The sequence below is a fragment of the Polyergus mexicanus genome, unplaced genomic scaffold, assembly GCF_030449975.1.
Source record: "Polyergus mexicanus isolate NDT 795.1 unplaced genomic scaffold, iyPolMexi1.0 SCAF_9, whole genome shotgun sequence".
Taxonomy (NCBI): Eukaryota; Metazoa; Arthropoda; class Insecta; order Hymenoptera; family Formicidae; genus Polyergus; species Polyergus mexicanus.
This window is the reverse complement of record NW_027223329.1, coordinates 5069329-5093815: the sequence shown is the minus strand read 5'-3', so window position 1 is coordinate 5093815 and position 24487 is coordinate 5069329. Positions and strand designations below refer to the sequence as shown.

At 38.3% G+C, this 24487-nt stretch overlaps 3 protein-coding genes across 3 annotated transcripts; 2 read left to right on the top strand and 1 right to left on the bottom strand.

The window, feature by feature from the left end:
* The first annotated feature begins 8137 nt into the window (after nt 1–8137).
* Nucleotides 8138–8569, top strand: LOC138936497 (uncharacterized). The gene has a single exon (XM_070301930.1). The coding sequence runs from the start codon at nt 8138–8140 to the stop codon at nt 8567–8569; it is 432 nt and encodes a 143-aa protein (XP_070158031.1).
* Nucleotides 8570–9410: 841 nt separating this feature from the next.
* On the top strand, nt 9411–9944 carry LOC138936496 (uncharacterized). Its single transcript, XM_070301929.1, has one exon. It carries the CDS (start codon nt 9411–9413, stop codon nt 9942–9944), a length of 534 nt encoding a protein of 177 aa, XP_070158030.1.
* Nucleotides 9945–21746: 11802 nt separating this feature from the next.
* LOC138936495 (zinc finger MYM-type protein 1-like) lies at nt 21747–24438 on the bottom strand. The gene is made up of 4 exons (XM_070301927.1): nt 24312–24438; nt 23294–23608; nt 22548–23134; nt 21747–22442 (listed from the first exon to the last, which is right to left on the bottom strand). The coding sequence occupies exons 1-4, from the start codon at nt 24436–24438 to the stop codon at nt 21747–21749; spliced, it is 1725 nt and encodes a 574-aa protein (XP_070158028.1).
* Nucleotides 24439–24487: the final 49 nt, after the last annotated feature.

Here is a 24487-nt window from a genome sequence, read left to right as displayed (position 1 = left end):
CTATTGAAAAAATGTCGTATTCAATTTTGAAGAAAAGGAGAGAAATGCGTTTGATGAATTGAAGGAGGCTCTGTTGGTTTCAAATCCGTTTTGAAATTGTATAAAGTAAATGCGAGTACCGAGCTTCATACCGATGCGTCAAAGTATGATTATGGCGCTATTTTATTACAGCGTGACAATGACGATTTGTTGCATCCCGTATATTATGCGAGCGGCCGTACGACTTAAGCGGAGAAAAAATACAGTAGTTATGAGCTTGAAATGTTTGCGATTATAAAATCTCTAAAGAAAGTCCGCGTTTATTTAATAGGTATATCTTTTAAAATAGTGATAGATTGTAAAGCATTTAGTCTAACAATGAACAAAAAAGATTTATGCGTGCGAGTGGCGAGATGGGCTCTACAATTGGAAGAGTTTAATTACACGATCGAACATCGTCCCGGAAAAGCGATGATGCATGTAGACGCGCTAAGCAGAAATCCGTTATCCATGTGTATGTTGAATGAGTATGAAGATAGTATAGCATCGCGAATTCGAAGAGCTCAACGTGAAGACACCCATCTGCAAGAAATAATTAGGTTGGCCGAGACGGGAAAAGTAGATGGATTTATATTGAGAGCGGGACTTTTGTTTAAATTAATTGACGGCAAAGAGCGAATGGTAGTCCCGCAATCAATGCATTCACAGATTATTAGATGGGTACACGACAGGGGCACTTATCAACGGTCGGATCGCGGTTCGGCATTTATGTCTAACGATTACCAGGAATATTGCAGAGCAGAGGGAGTGCAGCATAGTCTTATCACGACGGGTATGCCCAGAGCAATGGACAGGTCGAAAGCGAACAATAATCCCATTGTTGACGAAACTATCTGCTCCTCGGAGGAATGGCACTGGCACTTGGATACGGTGCAGAAATATTTAAATGCCACACAGAAGCATCTGAACGATGCCCTTTTAATCTTTTTTCTACTTTTCGAAGCAGATATCAAGATGAAGGATGACACCTCTATTCATGAACTGATAGAAAAATAATTAGTTTGCATATTTCAGGAAAATCGGGACGAGATAAGAAATCGAGCCAAGGAGAGCATTCAACAAGTCCAGCAAGAGAATCGTCGAGAATTTAGCAGATGAAGGAAACCGGCTACATCTTATACTATTGATGATTTCGTTGCCATCAAAAGAACGCGAACTAGGCCTGGATTGAAGTTTGCGACCAAGTATCTTGGTCCTTGTCGAATTACAAGAATATTACGGAATGACCGCTACATTGTTGAGAAGGTCGGCGAACATGAAGAACTCTATGAGACATTCACTATGGTCGAATATATCAAACGCTGGGTGGACGATAACGATAAATTGACGACGGACGAGGACACCGAAAATATCTGAGAACAGATATTAACGCAAAATGGCCGAATGTAGAAAAAATTTCATTATAGCCAGATGTCTAATGTGCCTAATCGCGTTTACGCTTTTTTGGTTGGGTCTCTGCCTGATATTATAATATTTTGTTAGTCAAAAGACATTCCCTTCGCGACGGTTGATCATACGCTTTCTTCATGAAAGCTTTTAAACGTGTCGTCGGCTGATTGGGCTACGTAACGAGATAGAGAGGAAGATCGGCTCTCGAGAGTCCGATAGCGGAGCAGAGTTTCAAAAGCGTAAGAACGTATCGATTGCGTTAAAGCTCTCGTTAAGATCGATAAACTTTATATCCGGAATAAATGGTTTATATTTATTTGAAAGACAAAAAAAGAGTGACTTTATTGAAAATCAGACCCGTGATCCTACATAATTAATTAAAATCTTAAAGTTTAAGTATTAGTATCGCTGATTAGGTTAAAGCTCGCTCGCAAGCCTATTTTTAAAGTAACTACCGGTTAATTCTAGAGTGTTACTATTGCGCAATTAGCTAATTCTAAATAAAGCTTTCTGATTGATTGGTCCAAGGAATCCTCAATTCCTTGTGCAATCGATGATTATTACTAAAAGCAGAGAGAAGCCTGCGAGAGGCAATGCCGGCGATTTTCGTGGGACGCTTTTTCTAGGCCGTACAGCAGCGCCGTGCATCCACTTCTAGGAATTGGAAACACTTATCCACATCCACTTTTCGGTACTATCGGTCAAATCTCCATATGGTTCATGTCCATACTACATCGACTTTTCGATACTGTCAGTCATTTGGTTCATATTCGTGCTACATCCATTTTTCGATGTTTTCGATAGTGGTAGTACACTGATGAGTGGCCTTCACTTGGACACAGTACAATTGGACACGGTGCAAATGGACACGTTACAAATGGACACGAGATTGTGCACACGGTTCAATTGGACACAGTGCATTTGGACACAGTAATTTTGGATACAGTAGCTTTTGGACACATAAGAAAATACGCATCGTTTACTTGGACACCGCTCAATTGGACACTGTTCATTTGGACACCGTTCGTTTGGACACAGACATTTGAAGGTTATAATATCTGTCAAAATAAAATATATTCATACTTATATATCTCTGATACTGATGTCATTAATTTTACATTGCTTTTAGCACTTTGTTTAGCCTTTCGCATATTTGGATGTCATGCATGGATACAGTGGGTTCCGCCCCCCCTGCGGGGGGGCTCCACTTCCGGAAGATATAACCTAACCCAAACCTATTTCTTATTTAAAACAAAAATTTGGTGTGGATTACGTCGTATAATTTAAATCAAATTTTGGTGTCCAAACGAACGGTGTCCAAACGAATGGTGGGCAAATGAACGGTGTCCAAACGAACGGTGGGCAAATGAACGGTGTCCAAACGAACGGTGGGCAAATAACGGTGTCCAAACGAACGGTGTCCAAATGAACGGTGCGCATCTTTCTGTGTCCAAACGAACGGTGTCCAAATGAACAGTGTCCAATTGAGCGGTGTCCAAGTAAACGATGCGTATTTTCTTATGTGTCCAAAAGCTACTGTATCCAAAATTACTGTGTCCAAATGCCCTGTGTCCAATTGAACCGTGTGCAAAATCTCGTGTCCATTTGTAACGTGTCCATTTGCACCGTGTCCAATTATACTGTGTCCAAGTGCACCACTCCCTACACTGATCGCTTGACAAAGAGAGATGTTGGCGCCGTCTTTGTCTCTCTTTCATCACGTATGTGTGTAGTATCCGTGAAGGCACAATACCGATACATTGAGCACACGGATGTGATCGTCGAGAGATAAATCTAGATAAGGAGCGACAATTGGGTGCTGTCCTTGTTCTTCTAACGCAGTGCTCAGAATTAAATGCCTTTTTCGGGCCGATATCTGAGGCGATGCCTACAATCCCCCACTACCATTCGAGGCTAGACGGCCAAGCCGCCGATCGCGCGTGTTACGCTGTAGCTCAGGAGAGTCTCTATATAAAAAATATGCTGGGATCGTACCTTTCGCTAAATCGTCATTAAAATTATCCTTGCTAGATAATTTTTATTTTCATAAATAATTAAATATTAAAATTTCTATTATTAATATATTATATGTATATAATCTATTATACACATATATATTATATATGTTATAATAATATATTTGAGACAGTAATATATAATAATTACAATTTTGATAATAGGAATAGACCTTCTATTAGGAATAGACCTACTGGAAAAACCACTTTAAGAAAAACGCATCAACTATTAGTACTTCACGGGTGATGTGAAAACTATTATCAAAATTATATAATAATTATATGTGACTATGTAACATATATTATTATGACATATATTTATAATATATGTATATGTGTATAATAGATTATATATATGTAATATATTAATAATAGAAATTTTGATATTTAATTATTTATGAAAATAAAAATTATCTAGCAAAAAAAATTTTAATGACGCTTTTGCAAAAGATATGATCCCAGAATATTTTTTATATAGGGACTCTCCTGAAGCACAGTGTTACCCGCGCGATCGGCGGCTGTCGAGCCTCAAACGGTAGTGGGGGAATCGTAAGCGTTGCCTCAGATATCGGTCCGAAAAGGACATTTAATTCCAAGCACTGTTCTAACGTATCGCTTTACGGTCGAGATACAACCTGAAAATGCTTTCTGGCCTCTCGTGGCAGAAAGCAGTAATGCAACAAGACTAACGGGCGTCTATTTTTTGAGAATTCTATACTTGCATATATACATATCTGCATATATATGTTTAAATTATAGGTAAAATTATACGTGCAATTAAATATTAAATGTTGATTAATAATGTGGCGGTTCGACGAACCACCACAAAAATCAAAGCGACCACCCAGTATATACGCCGACGAACTCCGACGCGCAAGGCGCGCAGAGCTCGCCGCAAGACGGCTACCGCCGCGAACCGCTACCAGTGAGTAGGATCCGTTGAGTGAGGCTTATAAGGCCGCGCAACGAGCCCAGACGGCGAGTCGTCGCTCAGCTAACGGAGACACATCCCGAAGCAAAAGATACGTATAGAGCGGAGAAATCCGCCACCAAGCTTTTTGGCTACAGGAGACTGACGCCGAAGGCACAGCAGCAGCGCAGCCTTCCATGGTCCATACCGCTGCCCAAATCACCGGGCAACGAGCGGACAGGAGGAACAGAGGGTCCACAGTCGCCGGAACCACAGCCAAAGGAAAAACGTGTAGGCTGGAGCCTACTTCCCTGGAGGCTGATTCCGATCGACTTGGAGCCGCCGCGACTGACGCGGCCCACGCGGTTCTTCCTTAAGACGTGGGACATACGCTTGAGACGCTACACATCGCCCAGGGAACTGGGTGGACTGCACCGCCGTTACTATCTCCGCTCCCAGCATCACCAACGCATCCGGTGTCACGAGAGACGCAGACGCTGCCACCCAGCAGGGTACATCGCGGCACACAGGCAGGGCCACCTTCCGGGATCGACCAGGCGTCGCAATCAGACAGCGACTGGGAACCTTCAACGCGCGCTTCCAGCACGCAGACTGACCCGGAAGTACCCGAGCAGCCATCGACACCGAACGAGCTACCTAAGGCCTCATCCACAGGCGGCCGGAAAACGCCTAAGAGCGAGCGACACGAGCAGCCAGCAGTACCAAGCAAGCGACCTAAGGCCTCATCTACAGTCAACCGAAAGGCAACTACAAAAGCGCGGCATGAGCATTGGAGGCCGCTGCGGCATACGCACACTACGCCTTCCATCACGTGGAAGGAAAAGCGGCGGCACTAACCAGCCCTTGTAAGGGCTCACAAACGGCCCTTTTCAGGACCACCAAAAAAAAACAACAAACGTAGAACACTGTACATAAGCAAGACAATAAATCTAGTCACTCCACTTGCGCGTCGTCAATTACAAAACCACTCCTTGCGAACCTAAATTAGTTGCTACAGGCAAATAGCGCTAAAATAATAATAGTAGAATAATAGATAACAGAGTGAACAAATACACAAGATGGGATAAGACAAGGGTGCCTGTTAGACTTGCTAACTTGTTGCTTCATTACTATAATATCGATGATACTTCGTGTATCATATCAACGGGATAGAGAAATAGCACGATTGTCAATCCTTGTTTGACATTATTTTGTTAATGGAATTTACAAAAAAAGAGAAATACAAAAGTTATTTATTTATTAATTATAATATGATAATGAATAATAAATAGCATTAAAAATATATTGATATTAATATATACATTTTTGTACAATAATATAAAACCAGATACAATAAAATAAATTATTTTATAGAAATATAAAACATTAGTAGTAAAAAAGTAGTAGAAAAAGTAAACAATAACTTAACTTAACATAAACAATAACTTATTCTGAAATAAAATTATATATAAGATTTTAATATAAACTGTAATATAGGTTTATAATTAAATTTTTTATATGAATATATAAAATGTAATATATATCATATATTATATTTTTATATATTTTTATATATATTATATTTTTATTTTTAATTTATATACGTATATATGTGTAGATTTTGAAAAAAATAATACTAATATCCGGTTTTGCTAATAAAACATCAACAATTTTTGTATAATATAGATATAAAAGTAAAAGCAAAATATGAAATATTATATTTACAGGGTGTCCCATTTTAATCTCCTCAGGCAAATATCTCAAAAACCAAGTTCGGAAGAGAAAAATGTTTCAGACAAAAGTTATTTGGTTTCGAGGGGGCCGTAAGATGGTGACAATGATTTGACCTTGGAAAATCATTTTAAGGTTATGTGAAGGTCAACTTTAAAATCTTAAATAGAAGCCCCCATTTTTTATTTAGTATTCTTGTATCTGACATCAAGAGCTTTCCAAAACACTATAACAAAGTATTTTTTTATTAAGTACTTTTTGAGTTATTTTATATTTTAATCTGACATATTTTGATATAAAAAATTAAATATCTCGTAAAATATTTAGTTTTTGATAATCTTACCGTAATACTTCTATGTACAGAATAATGAGACAAATCAATTAGTATAAAAAAAAATTGTTTTTAAGAAAATTATTTACAATGTATTTTTTTAAACAATTATTTGTTTTTTTTGGCACTAATTAATTTGTCTTATTATTCTGTATATAGAAGTATTACGGTAAAATTATCGAAAACTGAATATTTTACGAAATATTTTATTTTTTATATCAAAATATGTCAGATTAAAATATAAAATAACATGTGCTGTAAATGATATTCTTCACGAGGCTTGTAATAAATGGGTTATTTTACTAATTATCTGTGAATTTAATTATTTATCCCATCCTTTATGTATGTATGTATGAATAAAAACGGTGTAATAGATATGCACAGTCTGCAAAATTTAACTTGCGGACGCTATCCTTCTTCTACACGCGTGCATGCCTCGCGCTATCTCTCTCTATCTCTCTCTCTCTCAAGTGCATGCGCCATCCTTTTCCAACGTGCATGCAAACGCTATCCTTGTCTTACGCTCATATGGACGCCTCGCGCTATCCTTCTCTTACACATTGCGAACGCCTCGCGCTATCTCTGTCACACTTACTCGCGGACGCGTGCGTTTCCTCTTCCCCGCGGGTCTCTCGTCTACCGTTTCGCCGCGTTCCCCCTCCCCCCTCTCTGCGGACCCCTCGCCAACCGTTTCGCCGCGGTCCCTTTCCCCCCTCACCGCGGACCGCTCGCCTACCGGTTAGCACGCGTTCCCCCTCCCCTCTCTCCGCGGCCCCCGCGCCTACCGTTCCGCCGCGGTCCTCCCGCATGACGTCATACCCCCCGCGCCGGTTTCCCCTCGCCCCTCACCTCCCCTCAGACAATATTTTCCCCGTATATAATATGAATATAATCGTTTCTTATTCTAAAATCGTGTGCTTAAACTACGTTTTAGTATGGGTCTTAGGAATCCGTATGATATACGTGGTTCGTTTTCTTCGTATATCCTGACTGACGGTCGTTTCGTATATTTCTTTTTATTTTTTATAATTATATAAATTATTAATATTATTATAATTACTGTGGTTATTCCGCTTGTCGCCATAGGATATACGAATTATTTTTGTGTGAAGAATTTGTCGTTATTGTCTTGCAAATCGTTGTTCATCTCTTTTAATTTATTTTTTAATTCAGTTAATTCTGAATGCTGTACGATATTCTGTTGTTTCGTGTCTAGTATGTCTTATCTCGTATAAATGTAATATTAATTTCTGGTAAATATGTTTCTATTTCGCTACCTTGTATAACTTCTTTTGATTGGATCGCCATTTCTGTTGTTATTAATTTACATTTATTTTGAAGGGTAATTTGCCCAGTTCCTTTAATTATGTTGAAATAAGAAGTTTTGACTTAATCAATGCGCCCTTTTTATAGGAACTAGAGACATCTATGAACGTTCTTATTTGGCGGTTTGCCCTACTGTAGTGCTATCACACGTTCGTCTTCACCTTACCTTGTTTCTTCCGGTTGATCTCAACTCGTGTACCGCTTTACTTTGCTGTGACCGCAAAGGAATAAATATATCTCGTTTCTGTTCAAGCATATATGTACAAGTGTGGTAATTGAACCTCAACCCAACAGGTTATGGGCCCAGTGCTATAGAGAAAAGAGAAAAATAAGAAACGAGTGTGCGTGAGTAAAAGAGGCTTGTCTTCTATAAAGTAACATTCTAAAAGGTCTGCCATGTCTGTCATTGTCGGAACACAAAATATCGAAAAGTTAAACGATACCAATTATGAATCGTGGAAAATCCAAATAAAAAGTGTACTTGTATGCAACGAACTATGGAAATACACAAGTGGAACTGAGATTCGTACAACTGAAAATAGTGACATGTGGACATCGAAAGACGAGAAAGCATTGGCACTGGTTCTATTGAGCATTTCGAAAAATCAGTTAAATCATATTAAAAAGGCAACAATATCACACGAGGCATGGGAAAAACTAAGGAGCATATATGAATCCAGGGGTCCGGTTAGAAAATCCGTCTTGTACAAACAATTATATCGCATGAAGAAAGAGCGAGGACAAAGCATGATGGAATACATGAATAACTTCGTCGATAAAGCCAAAGAAATCGACCATTCATGGAATAAAGGAAGAAATAAACAATGACATGACTCCGAACAAGAATCGAATGAAGAAAACGAAGGCGAGAGGGAAGAAGAACAAATCAACACTCCAACAACTTCAAGAAGAGGCCCCGGTCGACCAAAATTACTAAAATCTGGAAAAAGGGACAGACCAAAAAAACTATACCACGAAATGAGATACGGAGAAGAAACATCAAGCGAGCCGTTGAGTATAGAAGAAATAGAAAATAGAACCGACAAACGAGCATGACTAGACGCTATGTAATCGGAGTACGATTCTCTAATGAAGTACAGAACGTGGGAACTCGTGCCACAACCCGAAGTCAAAAAAGTATTATCTAATCGATGGGTATTTAAAATAAAAAAGAAGCAAGACGGATCAATAGACAAATACAAAGCACGTTTAGTGGTGCGTGGCTGCGAACAAAAACGAGGCGTGGATTACGAGGAAATTTTTGCACCTGTGGCAAGATACGAGACAATACGTGCTTTTCTTGCCGGATGCGTTCAGGAGGAGATGCACGTACATCAGATGGGTGTTGTGACGGCTTATATACAAGGCGACCTACCAGACGAAGTTTATATGGAGCAGCCTGAAGCTTTTGAAGTTCAAGGACAAGAAGATAGGATTTGTCTACTAAAGAGACCACTCTATGGTTTAAAACAAGCAGGTCGATGCTGGAAAACTAGATACTTATCTGAAAAATATAAATATGATAAACAGTGACGTGGATCCTTGCGTTTATAGTATCAGTAAAAATGACAGAGTAATCGTTATAGTTTACGTAGACGACTTACTTGTAGCATCCAAAAACATTCACAAATTACAAAAACTAAAGGAAACCTTAAGGAATAAATTTCAGATGAACGATTTGGGTCCCGTGCATGACATCCTTGGAATAAATATAGAAAAAGACGGACCTACAGGAAAAATGAAATTAACACAACGGAGATACATTGCAGATATGTTGCGAACGTTTGAGATGGAACATTGTAAACCGATATCGACCCCACTCGAACCAAATCAAAAATTAACAAAAAGAATGGGATTAAGCACAGAGGAAGTAAAAGCAAATATGAAACATAAACCATATAGAGAATTAATAGGAAGCTTAATTTATTTGGCGAATGCGACACGTCCGGATCTGGCATTCGCTGCTAGTGCATTAAGTCGCTTCTGCACGGATCCAGAAGAGGCCCATTGGAAACTTGCAAAAAGAGTACTTCGATATTTACAACACACTGCTGGTTACGGTATAACATACACTAAAGATTGTAAGGAGATGCGAGCTTATGTGGATTCAGATTGGGCTAGCGATGTGGAAGATTGCAAATCATGTAGTGGTAATGTAGTTATGCTAGCCAATGGCCCAATAAGCTGGAACTCAAAGAAATAAAAATCCGTTGCTCTATCTACGATGAAGGCCGAATATGTGGCCCTCTCTGAAGTGTGTAAAGAAATAGTATACTTAAGTTTGTTAGAACAGACGTTTGTTAGAACACATAGGTTTCAAGCATAACAGGCGCAACGGAAGTATCTTGCGATAACCAAAGTGCGATAGAGTTAAATAAAAATCACATGTTTCACGGCCGAAATAAATATATCGATATTAGGTATCATTTTTCGCGAGAAATTAGGGATAAAGGTGAAATTAGTGTAAATTACTTACCTTCTGATAGAATGATAGCGGATCTACTAACAAAACCTTTAATCAAAGCGAAACATGAAGAATGTGTAAAGTCATTAGGATTAAGACATTAGTAGTGTTAAGAAAAGAGTAAACAACATGCCCTTACAATACATATTTTTTTATTATTCATTCATGTTTGCGTTTATTTTATATGCAATAGTATGTTAAGAAAGTTAGAAAAGAAGTTACATCGAGCGCATCGATAGGAGGAGTGTTGAAATAAGAAGTTTTGACTTAATCAATGAGCCCTTTTTATAGGAACTAGAGACATCTATGAACGTTCTTATTTGGCGGTTTGCCCTACTGTAATGCTATCACGCATTCGTCTTCACCTTACCTTGTTTTTTCCGGTTGATCTCGACTCGTGTACCGCTTTACTTTTCTGTGACCGCAAAGGAATAAATATATCTCGTTTTTGTTCAAGCATATATGTACAAGTGTGGTAATTGAACCTCAACCCAACAAATTACTTTTCTAATCTCGTTATAATTTTCGCATTGAATTATTATTGATTGTTCGCGTACAGTTGAATATAGCCAAGTAAGTGGCTGTTGTAACGGTATCCATACCGTTTCTGTCGCAATTACATGTTTACTTTTGCAAACCTCGTTCTGGTTTGTGGTTGCAAGTACATTTGTATTTCGCACGGCGCGTTTGAATTAATACGATGTATTGGTTGTGTTTTCTCGGACATGTATCTGGAATTTATTTGGATACACTTTTTTAAGTCGTCCTCCGTTATTATGATATACGTTAATACTTCTCTATTAACTACGATTATTTCGTGGTTTACTTCCGCGTGCGTAAATATATTTTTATGATCGTAAGTAGGTAATGGAGTTACCTTTATTATATCGTATACTGGTTGTGAGATTAGTGGGAATCGCAATACAGTAAATATGATTGATCCTTCACGGTATGCAGTTATTTTAATATATTCTTCTAGTGCTAACCATTTATCGTTTCGGATTTCGAAAGGGAAATATAAACCGTGAGGTAATTGGATAGCTGCTTCTTTTAACTGTGTTATAATATCGCTAATAGGTGTTAGTACGGGGTGCATCGTGCCCTTGCATACATACGTAAGATATTCTATTACATCTTCCGCATCTCGAATTAAATCTGTTATCATCGCGATGATTACCGTAAAATGTTCGGTTATTTCTTCGCGAGTACTGTATTCTCGAACATAATGGTTTAATAGTTTACCGTTATGATCTAGTATATTTTCTAGTTTATCTAGATGTATTATAATACTATTTAAAATTTTTATTTGATTTTCCGCGACATGTTGAATGGTTTGCTGATTATTTTGTAGGAGATTTAATTGTTCATTTATTAACTCTCTATCATTCGCATCCATTGTACCGAACAATGTTTTCGCTATTGTGCCTATTCCGTCGACGAGACCTCTACGTCCGTTCGTCCGTGTTTTATATAGCGTATTTATTAGAGTCATTAATTTTGTTAACTGTTTCGACTCGTTTTTTACTATTTGTTTTAAATTGTCGCAAGTACGTTTATGGTGGAATTCCGATTTTATTTGTTCGCACATCTCGTTGGTTTGTTGGATGTATTGATTTATTTGCCATGCTTTGCGTTTAGCGTTGTTATATCTAATTTAATAACTAATTTCCACGTTTTTGTGGCTTGTTGCAATTGTCCGATTTTCTCGAAATATATGCCGGGGTTGTGTAGGAATTCTTGGATTTGGTAAGGTGAATCCGTTTCATGTTGCCTCGTGCGACTCTCGGTCTGTCGGCTGTTCCAGCTGACGAGTATCCTGCAATTTTATATTAAAATGTTTCAAATAACCGTCTTATCGGCTCTTATTTTATGAGTTTCAGCTTTCTTCTTGCTAGCTTTTAGCGTCGTTTAGTTTTTTATTCAATCGCGTTCTACTGAGTGTCTTACTAACATGGTTTGCGCGAATCTAATTGATCGTTCTCGTTATTTTCCCTCTTCGGAGGACGAGATTGGTGATGATATTGGTGATGGTGCAATGTTAGTGGTTGTTCCTCAAACTGACATGAATATGGTGGACGATGGATTCGACAATGCTGTCTGGGTGCCTCGTTATGAGCCTCCCGATGGATTTATTCCATTATTGCGACGACTTTGGTTGGATGTGCCTATACGCCTTCGAGGGCGCGTTTTTCGCAATCATCTCCGTCCTACCTTTCGTAACTCCGAAGGGCGAAGTCGGGCTATGGTTGAGCAGATGCGTCGCGCTTTGGATCGGATGCGGTTAATTGGTCGTTCCAGCAACGAATAAGTAAGTTCTTATTTTAATTTTCTATAAATTGTTTTAATTTATTTGTATGCATGCGCACCGCTTTTCTTCCTTTCCTAATTGTATAATTCACGTCCGAATTTTTCTCGATTATTACGTACGGTCCGGTCCATAGGGATTCAAGTTTCTTGGATCGTCCGCGTCAGAGCGTTTCGTCGTGTACTAATACCTTGTCCCCGATTTTAAATTTTATTTCTCTAGTACTTTTGTCGTACTGTTTTTTGGCTTTAATTTTTTTTTCTTTAATATGCTCTTTTGCGAGCTGACTCGTTGCCCTTAATCTTTCTTTCAATTCTTGCGCGTAATCGTCGTAGTTGTATGTCGGTTTAGGCGGTCTCGTCAGTGACGTAGGTAGATCCGCTTGGTGCCCGTGCACTAATTCGAAGGGTGTATACCCCGTAGCTGTATGTGGCGTCGTGTTATACGTAAACATTGCGAACGGTATCCATTTGTCCCAGTCTGTCTGGTCTTCGTTTATGTAGTGTCTTAAATATTCAGCTAATGTTCGATGCGATCGTTCTAACGCGCCATTAGTTTCCGGGTGATAGGCAGTTGTCTGTATTTTATTTATTTTTAGTAATTTACATGTATTTTTAAATATTTCGCTGAGGAAATTTGTGCCTTGATCCGTTAAAATTTTTTCCGGTATTCCGTGTTCAAGTACAATTTTTGTAACAAATTCCTTGCTAACCGTGTTCGCTTCTTGGTTTGGAATCGGTATCGCTTTGCTGAATTTCGTTAAATTGTCTTGGAATGTTAAGAGATATTTATTTCCGTTTGTTGTAACTGTTAACGGTCCTACAATATCTAACGCGCATTTTTCGAAAGGTTTAGCAGGCGTAATTATTAACGGTACTTTATTTTTTCGCGATAGTTTATTTTTCTGGCACAATTCGCATTTTGTAATGTATTTTTCTACATCTTTCGTTATTCCTGGCCAATTATAATTTAGGCGGATTCTTTTTATCGTGCGTTCAACTCCTTGATGTCCTCCTGTGGGTGCATCATGATATTCATATAATATCTGTTTCTTGTCTTCCTCTGTGTATATTTTTTCTTCGTCGGAGTTTGTTTCTTCTTCTATTGCGAGGATTTCTCGTTCTTCCTCTTCTGTTTTATGCGCTTCTCTTGTTACATTGCGGCTCAGTGCATCGGCGTTCGCGTTCGCTCGTCCGGCCTTATGAATGATTTCATAGTCATATTCTTCGAGTTTTAATCTCCATCGGATTAATCTTGATCCGGGATTATTCACATTAAATAACCAGATTAATGGTTTGTGGTCGGTTACGATTTTAAATTTCGTACCGTATATGTATGGCCTAAAATGTTTTACAGCCCATACAATTGCCAGTAATTCTTTCTCTGTTGTATTATAATTCTGCTCCGCACGCGATAAAACTCTGCTGGCGTAAGCAATTGGTCGGTCATTACCTACTTTTCCTTGTGACAATACTGCTCCGATTACATAGTCGGAAGCATCGGTGGTCACTATGAATTCTTGATTGAAATCTGGATACGTTAGCACTGGCGCAGTCATTAATTTTTCTTTTAATATTTCAAAAGCATTTTGCTGTTCCATTGTCCACTCGAATTTTTCCGTTTTCTTTGTTAATTTCGTTAGTGGCTTGGCTATTTTTGAAAAATCTTCTATGAATTTTCTGTAGTATCCGGCTAGTCCTATGAAGGATTGTATATCTTTTACTTTCTTCGGCGTCGGAAACTCTTTTATTGCGGTTAGCTTTGACGGATCCGGAGATATTCCATTCTCCGAAATAATGTGACCTAGATAAATTACTTCTTTGCGCAAAAACTCATATTTATCTGGTTGCAATTTTAGATTATTTTCTCGGAGTCTCTGTAGTACTTCCTTGAGTCTTCTATTGTGGTCCTCTAGGCTCGATCCGTATATGACGATGTCGTCTAAATAAACTAGACATTTAAGTCCTTACATTCCTGTTAGAATTGAATTCATCAATCTCTGGAATGTTGCTGGCGCATTTTTCAATCCAAACGGCATTCTGTTAAATTCATAGTGTCCGTAGGGCGTTGAAAAAGCTGTCTTTTGTTTATCTTGCTCAGTCATCGGTATCTGGTGATATCCTGACGCTAAGTCTAGTGTAGTAAAATATTTAGCGTTTCCTAGCTGGTCCAGTATATCGGTGATATTGGGCAGTGGAAATGAATCGCCTATTGTCAAATCGTTTAGCTTCCGAAAATCTACTACTACTCGGAGCTTAGGTTTTCCGGATGCGTCGGCCTTTTGCGTCGTACCACCAATAAGGGTGCGTTCCATTGACTCGCGCTTGTTCGGATTATGCCATTTTTTAGCATTTCTTGCACTTGTTTATTTACTTCCGTCTTGTGCTTCTCGGGAAGACGATACGGTCTCGTGTTCACCGGCGAGGTGTCGGCGCGCGTGTTTATCTCGTGCTCTACCGTCGCGGTGCACGTCAGTGGTTCTCCGTCCAACTGAAATGTATCGTAATATTCTTCGGATATCCGTAGGAGTGCGTCTTTTTCTTCCGTATTTAAGTGTTGCATGCGTAGTAGTTGTTACACTTGTCCGTGTCTCGAGTTAGTATACTTAAAATTTTTTCTTGTTTCTACCGTATGTATTTTAGATTCGATTTCGCGTTCTTCGAGGGTGACGTTCGGCGTTTTGTAATAGCCCGAACAGGCTATATACTATTCTATTCTAGATATATACTATTCTAGATATATATTGCTTTATATGATGGCATTGCTCAACGTGTAACGCGAATACAGATCATGTTACGAGCGTTGACCGAACAAAGCGCTGACAACGCGAGCCACACGCGAAGCCCGAGCGACCGCGCAATTTCTTTATTCCTTATTTCGCCTTTAAGTAGGACTTCTACGTTGCATTTTCGCAATGTCCTTCTTCCGCTTGCCCTGATTTCCGCGTTTTCGCAATAAAATGATTGCACGGTCGCTCGGGCTTAGCGCGTAGCTCGCGTTGTCAGCTCTTTGTTCGGTCAACGCTCGTAACGTGATCTGTATTCGCGTTACACGTTGAGCAATCATATAAAATAATATGTATTTAGAATAATATATTTAATAATTCGTGTATAGCTTGTTCGGGCTATAACATTACATTACATTTACACTGGTTTCATAGTGTGTGTGAAAACCAGATCCGGTACTACTCATGTCCTACCATTCAGCCGAATAGTCATTCGCAGGAGTCGGAGGATTCGAGCGCCCGTAATATGTAAATTAAGACTCACATTAAGACACACATTAAGAACCCATTATCAATATCCGCTGGACCTACTCTCCCGTTCTCACCAAACTAACCCTCCCCCCCCCAGCTATTCCCCCGAACATATCACTCCAGCCACTGAACCTCCGCTTTCTCCACGTTCCTTCTCTTCCCTATCCACTACTCTCCTGAACAATTCACCTCCAACTTCCCCGCACGTTTAGGAATCAGGTTTTGAGAAAGCTATAGAAAAGTTTTATAACGAACTAACCGACCTGGGGGCCAACTCTGATTATATTTTCCCAAAATGATTTTTATTTCTCTCCATCTGTTACATATTCAAACAAACAGTGCGCATGTTTCTGTGTACAAATGAACGGTGTCCAAACGAACGGTGGGCAAATGAACGGTGTCCAAACGAACGGTGGGCAAATGAACGGTGTCCAAACGAACAGTGGGCAAATGAACGGTGTCCAAACGAACGGTGGGCAAATGAACGGTGTCCAAACGAACGGTGGGCAAATAACGGTGTCCAAACGAACGGTGTCCAAATGAACGGTGCGCATCTTTCTGTGTCCAAACGAACGGTGTCCAAACGAACGGTGGGCAAATGAACGGTGTCCAAACGAACGGTGGGCAAATAACGGTGTCCAAACGAACGGTGTCCAAATGAACGGTGCGCATCTTTCTGTGTCCAAACGAACGGTGTCAAAATGAACAGTGTCCAATTGAGCGGTGTCCAAGTAAACGATGCGTATTTTCTTATGTGTCCAAAAGCTACTGTATCCAAAATTACTGTGTCCAAATGCACTGTGTCCAATTGAACCGTGTGCACAATCTCGTGTCCATTTGTAACGTGTCCATTTGCACCGTGTCCAATTGTACTGTGTCCAAGTGAAGGCCACTCGATGGGAACGTTCAGCGTTATAAAGCGAGACTCGTCGCGCGCGGATTCAGGCAGCAGGAGGAAATCGACTATCAAGAAACTCACAGTCCTGTAGTCAGATTCGATTCGATTCGGACTATCCTCGCCATAGCTGCGAGCGATCGCATGAGGATAAAGCAGTTTGACTTAAAAACGGCGTTTTTGTACAGTGATATAGAGGAAACGATTCACATGCAGCAACCGGAGGGATACGATGATGGAACCGGAAGAATTTGCAGACTGAAACGAAGCTTGTACGGTCTCAAACAATTTTCTCGTTGCTGGAATCGACGCTTCACGGAATTCCTGAAGAAATTCAACCTGAAGGCATCAATCGCGAATCCTTGCGTATTTACAAGACAAGACAACAACGAGAAACTAATCCTGGCGATCTACATAGACGACGGACTCGTCGTTTCGCAAAATCAAGCGCTGATCGATAAACTTCTCGACGGTCTCAAGACGGAATTTGAGATAACGCATAATGATGCGAATCTGTTTTTGGGCATGCAAATAGAGCGATCGTCAGACGGTTCGATTTTCTTGCATCAAGAAATCTACGCGAAGAGGATTTTGGAGCGATTCAGGATGGAAGAAGCGAACCCAGTGACTATTCCTGCAGATCCGCATCAAGAATTGAGCCCTCTTGTTCAAGCGGGAGACCAAAGTGACCCAATAACGGCTCCGTATCATAAAGCCGTTGGAAGTCTTATGTATTTGTCGGTGGCAAGGAGGCCCGATATCACATTTGCGGTGCATCAAGCAAGTCGATACCTGGAAAATCCCACGACAATGCATTGGAAAGCCGTAAAGCGAATCATCAAGTATCTCAAGGGTACCATCGGATACGGGCTGCATTTCGAATGTGGCAAGAAAAAGGAGCTACTCGCGTATAGTGACGCAGACTACGCGGGAGAACTGGAGACGCGACGATCGACTACAGGATTCGTCCTAAAATTCGCCTCGGGAACGATCTCGTGGAATTCGCAGAGGCAACAATCCGTTGCTCTGTCGACGACGGATTCAGAATACATGGCCGCTTGCCAGACTGCAAAAGAGATCGCATGGATGAAGTCTCTCATCAAGAAATTTTTAAACATCAAGGACGTTCCCACGACGCTGTATATGGATAACCAGAGTGCTATATGCCTCGTGAAGAATCCTGTATTTTACAAACGCATGAAACACATCGACGTTCGATTTCACTATGTACGAGAACGATACGCGGCAAAAGAGTTTTCGCTGGAGTACGTTGCATCAAACGAGCAACAGGCGGACATCTTGACGAAGCCGCTGCCTCGGCAGCAACTCCAAAGCAATCGCGAAGCACTGGGGGTCCGCGGAGATGAGCATCGAGCTAAGGAAGAAAGAAGAAATTGACAATAGTCGATAAAGCCAAAGCGGGAGTGTTGGAGAAATTGTCTTTACCGACCTATCCATTAATCTCCCATCTGAAGGCAGGCTGCCAACCTCCCAATTTTTATATTCTATGTTAGTTCAGTTCAGATATATATCACGAGACACGTTACTACTAAAATGTTCTTTTACTGAATAAATCGTTTATTTCATTGCACATCCCGAGTGGAAAATTATCAAACCCAGCGATTCCCAACACATGTCTCGATTGGACCCAATTGAATACGATTTATCTATGTAAAATCGTAAATACCGGTCACTATCTGCCAACCGTGCATCTCCAGAAAAAAATTCTTAAAGTAAAAAATTAATATACAGGGTATCCTAGACCAACCGTACACCCTTTTTCTTTCAAAAACTAAGCATTTTAGAGAAAAACGTTTTGCATAAAAATTGTATAGTTTTGAGGAAAACATAAGATGGCGTCATTGGTTTGATCTTGGATGGCATCGTTAAGGTCATGTCAAGGTCAACTTTAAAATCTTAAATGGAAATCCCCATTTTTTATTTAGTATTCTTGTAGCTGACATCGAAAGCTTTCCAAAACACTATAATAAACTATTTTTTTATTCAGTACTTTTTGAGTTATTTTATATTTTAATCTGACATCTTTTGATATAAAAAATTAAATATCTCATAAAATCTTACCGTATAATCTTACCGTAATATTTTTATGTACAGAATAATGAGACAAATCAATTAGTGCAAAAAAAACAAATAATTGTTTAAAAAAATACATTGTAAATAATTTTTATAAAAACTATTATTTTTTTATACTAATTGATTTGTATCATTATTCTGTACATAAAAGTATTACGGTAAGATTATCAAAAACTAACTATTTTATGAGATATTTAATTTTTTATATCAAAAGATGTCAGATTAAAATATACAATAACTCAAAAAGTACTGAATTAAGAAATAGTTTATTATAGTGTTTTGGAAAGCTCTCGATGTCAGCTACAAGAATACTAAATAAAAAATTGGGGTTTCCATTTAAGATTTTAAAGTTGACCTTCACATGACCTTCAAATGATTTTCCAAGGTCAAATCATTGTCACCATCTTATGGCCCCCTTGAAGCCACATAACTTTTGTTTGATTTGACGCAGTGTTTTTGAGATATTGGAGTGGGTCCTTTAAAATGGGACACCCTGTATATATAAGTATAGCAAAGATTACTATATTATACAGGGTGTCCCAAAGCACCCTTGACAACATTCGTGAGCAAGTAGAGCACAATAAACTGAACAGAAAAGTTCTGTATCATTTTTGTCTATAATGGATAAAGAATTAATAAAGGAGTTATTATTGAGTAAAGTCTGGTCAATCAACGCCGACTTTAAGCCGGACGCACGTCAGTGAACCGTCTGTTAGTGTGCGTCGCCGTAGCGACGAAGCGCTCACGCACACTATCAGGCGCGCAGCTAAATATCGACGCTGAGATTGGCCAGACTTTACTCAATAATAACTCCTCTATTAAGCGTTATAGAAAAAAATGTTACAGGACTTTTCTATTCAGTTTACTGTGCTCTACCTGTTCACGAGCGTTGTCAAGAGTGCTTTGGTACACCCTGTATACATTTTTTTATGATAAGATCTGCTACTTTCAGATTTATGCAATTGTTTCAACTGTGATTGCGATCTTTGTATTATGCATATTAATGTCAACAAAAATATACATATAAACATATATATAAGTTTTATTACTTATAAAACGTGTTTTACACGATTGGCAGGTAATGACTAGAGTCCCAGATTATAATCTAGTAGTGACCGGTATTTAGGATTTTTCACATATGAATCGCAATCGATTGTGTCCATGATGAGACATGTTCAAACGCTACACAGTCATCATTTTTCTATTTTTTGCAGGATAACATATGTATTTAACAATTTAATCTAAAATGAATTTTGTATATCAATCTTTCATTTTGAGGAAGTCATGTTTTCGTTACGAAGACATGTCCTTAAAATAGAGAGTGGATGATATAAAAAGATTGAGAAAGTTTAAAAAACCAACATTATATTCCAACCTTACTTATTTTAAGGAAATCATGTTTTCATTACGAAGACATGTCCTTAAAAGAAATCGACGGATAACGTGAAAAAAACTAAAAAAAGTATAAGTTAAATAAAAAAGTTCTTAAATAAAATGTTTGTAAATTTGATTTATAGCAAAGAAAGAAAACGTTTTTTAAAAATAAACATTTTTAAATATTCTTTTAGTGAATTTTGGGAATAAAAAAGTTTATTCTATATATATGTATACAGGGTGTTAGAAAAGTTTGGAAGCGGTCAAATATCTCGAAAACGAAAGTTTTCTGAGAAAAATGTTTCTAATCAAAGTTGTAGGGTTTCAAAAGTTCTATTCAATGATCATATCTGTTTGACCTTGAGTGGAGGCGTCAAGGCGAGGTGAAGGCCAACATGATTTTTTTAAATGGAACACCCCATTGTTTATGACACAGTATTAAAGATGACAGCGAAACGTTTCCAAAACACTACTTGATGACCTATTTTTGTTGAGAATTGTCTGTGTTATGAGCTTTAGAATTTACGGTGCTGCCAGCATTAGTATTATCCAGGATGTAGCGCGTGGAGGTTGCATGGTCAGACTTTACACCCCTGTGTGTGCTGTGTGCGTGCGTGTGTGTGCGCGTGCATACGCGTCTGTGTGGGTACGTGCATGTGCGTCTGTGTATGTGTGCGTGCGTGCGTGCGTGCGTGCATACGTGCGTGCGTGCGTTTGTGTGTAGCAAAGAAGGGTCCGATAACCACATGTGATCTCCACATGTAGTATGCCCAAAAAATTATGTCGACGGGTTTTTGATTATCGGACCTTTTATCGAAGAAAATTTATTAGATGCTTGATACTAGATCGTATTCGTCATGCAACAAATTACTTGTTCGTAGTATAGCAAGTCAAAGTAATTTCTTTTGCAAAGTAATAAATTACCTTCGGTAGTTGCCAACATGGTATTGACCGAAAGGGAAACAATTATAATATAGATGATGCGAGGATATGGTGACTGCGTTAGGTCCTTCGAACAAGTAGCGACTTTGTTTAACGATACTTATGTAGATCGTGAACCAATTTCAAAGTCTACAGTTCAAAAAACTGTCACACGATTCGAAGAAACGGGATCTGTCAAGGACCGCCCGCAGAGTGGTAGACCAAAATCAGCGACACATTTCGATAAAAGTTTGGATGTGATGCAATCATTTGTAGAGAATCCTCATTCTTCGATAAAAAAGATAACACAGGCAAGGGCGTCCGCAGGATTTTTTTCAGGGAGGGGCATGTCATAAAATGTCACTCAGATCTCAAATTAATTGAAATATATGCTTTGATATTTATACATCTTTTAGTATTAAAGCTTTCTCACCGCGACAAGGTAGATTTAAATTGAGAAAGATTTTTTGTTTCTTCTTTGTATTTTTTTTAATTTTTAAAATTTTTTAATATTTAATATTTTTTTTATATTTTATTTCAAAATTTTTTTTAATTTTAATTTTAATTTTTTGATATTTAATATTTTTTTGTTAGAATAAAAGTCAAGAAATAATTCAGTTTTTTAAAAGTAAAAAAATAAAAGTTTTTAAAAGTTTGAAATAATGAAAGTAAATTTTAAGTAATTTTAAATAAATTTCAATCGAAAAGAGAAACCATTCTTCTTTCATCCTGGCCGAATTTGTCTATAACTTTATTTAGAAATCCTTCTTCGTCATTTGCAATTATTTGCCTAGGAGTGCTTAACATACACAAGCCACTAAGTCTCGATTCAGACATTGTAGAGCGGCGCCATGTTTTTACTCTCCGTAATGTGCTGAACGATCTTTCTACTGTTGCTGTAGTAACTGGCACTGATAAAGATCTCAGGAGTTCACGTTGAATTGCAGGAACGAATTTGGCAGTTTTAAGCATGTCTTCCACATTACTGATCTCAATTTCGCTTACAACCTTGTACCATACTAGACCATCATTAAGTAGTAAACTACCACTTTTGTCGATCTCTAACAACAATTTCTTTCGCTCCTCATGTATCAAAGCTTTGAAATTAGATGGATATAACCGGAAAATGTTAAATATACACTTGTTTTCTTCAGAAAATCTAATTGTAAGAGAACTAACGAGTGAATGTATATATGGCAAAAACAGGCTAAGTTTGAAATATTCTTCGGGATCCTCTGTTGTATAATTCACTCTTTTGATCTGTTTCGAGACAATCCGGGGAATTGTAATATCTATTCCAATTGACCGACTGAAGCTTTCGCATTCTGTGAAAATGTTGCCAAATTGATCCCGTTCATCTTGAAGGACAAATATTAGGCGCTTAATATGACCCTGACAATCCAGCAAATTTATTTGTTTATTTTGCAGCAAAACAGAAATTGGTCCCGGTATTTCAGAATATTTTCAGAATATAATGAAAACGCAAATTAAAAATACAGGTTTAGTGGCAGCACTATATAAACAAAAAGCTTTTTGTTTGCCACTTGTTGTCTCTTCTAAGATTTCATGTAATTGCTCTAATATTACTTTTAAGTGCCTTTTAAATAATCCAATAGTTTTATGTTTCTCCGTCCAGCGAGTTTCGCATAGCATAGGAATTGAAGGAAGAAACTGCCTACGGATGTTGCTTTCTTTAAAGAAATTTATGATTTCTTTTATAGTTCCTATAGTATTTCTAATTTCACCCAATTTGTTCAAATCATGAACAACCAAGTTTAGCCTATGCGACGAACAGTGAACAAAATGAATATTAGGATATTTTCTTTGAATAATACTTTTAACTCCATTTTCTTTTCCAGCCATTGCAAAGCATTCATCATATTCCTGTCCAAGGCAGTATTTCATATTTAAATTGAGACTCTCGCACTTTTCTAAAATAGCTTCAGAAATAGACCAGGCATCAAATTTCTTAAGGATTACAAATCTAAGAAACTCTTCTCTGATAACTAATTTGTCATTATCCAAATCAGCAAATTTGACGCCTAATGAAAGTTGTTCCACTCCAGCAATATTACTGGTCTCATCTGCCAGAATCGAGAAGCATTTAGAGGCATTGGTTTTTGAGACAATATCATTTGCTATTATTTCTTCACAAATTTTTATTATCTCATTCTCGATTCTGACAGATGTGTATTGTGCATTCTATGGACCCTCTTTAAAATGTTGTTTTAACATCGAATCACCGGCTTGTACTCGAAATTTTAACAGATCCCTGAAATTTCCCTTATTCGATGCTTTTCCACGAAGAGCCAAGTCATGGGTACCACAGAACACGATTGTCCGAACAATTGATCCTAATTTTTCTCGATTCTTTACGATGATGTCGGCCCTGGAAATCGCATTGACAATGCTAAGCTTCTTTTTTTCCTTTATGGCAATCAAGCTGACTGCTTCCGCAACAGCCTGCTTATGCCATTCGGACTGAGCATGATTTCGTGCGCTCTCATGAAAATTATTATATTTGCTAAAGCTTCTTATTATAAAACCACCTTGCAAACCTTGATGAACCTTTTGTTTGAAAATTACACAAAATTTGTAAAGGCCGCCGTTGGCAATTTCTGAATATGCTAACCACGGAGCATAGTTCTCAAGCCATTCAAATCTGAAGCTTCTTTTCTCATCGATTTTATTAAAGTTGTAATTTTTTGCCGGAGTCCATATATTTTCAAAAACTTGAAGTTTCTCTTCAAAAGATAAATTAGAGTTAGGTCCGATGTACCGGCCAATATCAAACTTTTCTAGTATGGCTTCAGGGATATAATGCTAGATGGAACGTCAGCGCTAGTTGATGAAGGAATGGATGAAGCAGACGAAGTAGAAGACGATAAAGCCAAAGATTGATTTTGGGACTGATCACTAGTTTCTAACCCAGGCTTTTTAAAAAATTTTTTTATATCCATATCGAAATATAATTAGTAATTTTATTCGAATATTTATAGTTTATCAATAATGTTTAGAAAAAATTTAATTTCTTCAAGCTCAATTATGGACAGAAAAAGAATATTTTAATATTTTCAAAAATATAAGGTGTACTGTTTAAAAAACTGCTGCAATATCTCTTCTTAAAGAAAAGAAAGAAAATAATTGAATAAAACGGAGGTACATAAAAAATAAATCATAAGCGGAAATTTTTTAATTTACAAATCAAAATAACTCAAAGGCTACTTCAATCATCTCGTTTATTCAAGAAAATAATTTTACGTAGGGTCCCGTGTGGAAACTTCGCGTATGGATAGGCGCCAGTTTTCCTGGGCCAGAGCTGCTCACGATCTGCACCCAGTGATGCCAAATTCGGGACGCGCAACACGCCAGTGGCGCGACGCCACATAATGGGTGATTATTTCCAATGTCTGTTAACTCTAACCGACCATTAAAAT

Coding starts and splice junctions, on each gene's coding strand:
- LOC138936496 (XM_070301929.1), top strand. CDS start 9,411: ATGAACGATTTGGGTCCCGTGCATGACATCCTTGGAATAAATATAGAA.
- LOC138936497 (XM_070301930.1), top strand. CDS start 8,138: ATGTCTGTCATTGTCGGAACACAAAATATCGAAAAGTTAAACGATACC.
- LOC138936495 (XM_070301927.1), bottom strand. CDS start 24,438: ATGTGGCGTCGCGCCACTGGCGTGTTGCGCGTCCCGAATTTGGCATCA. Junction 23,609..24,311: donor GTTTCCACACGGGACCCTAC/GTAAAATTATTT, acceptor AGGTTCATCAAG/GTTTGCAAGGTGGTTTTATA. Junction 22,443..22,547: donor ATAGTGCTGCCACTAAACCT/GTATTTTTAATT, acceptor CTGGATTGTCAG/GGTCATATTAAGCGCCTAAT.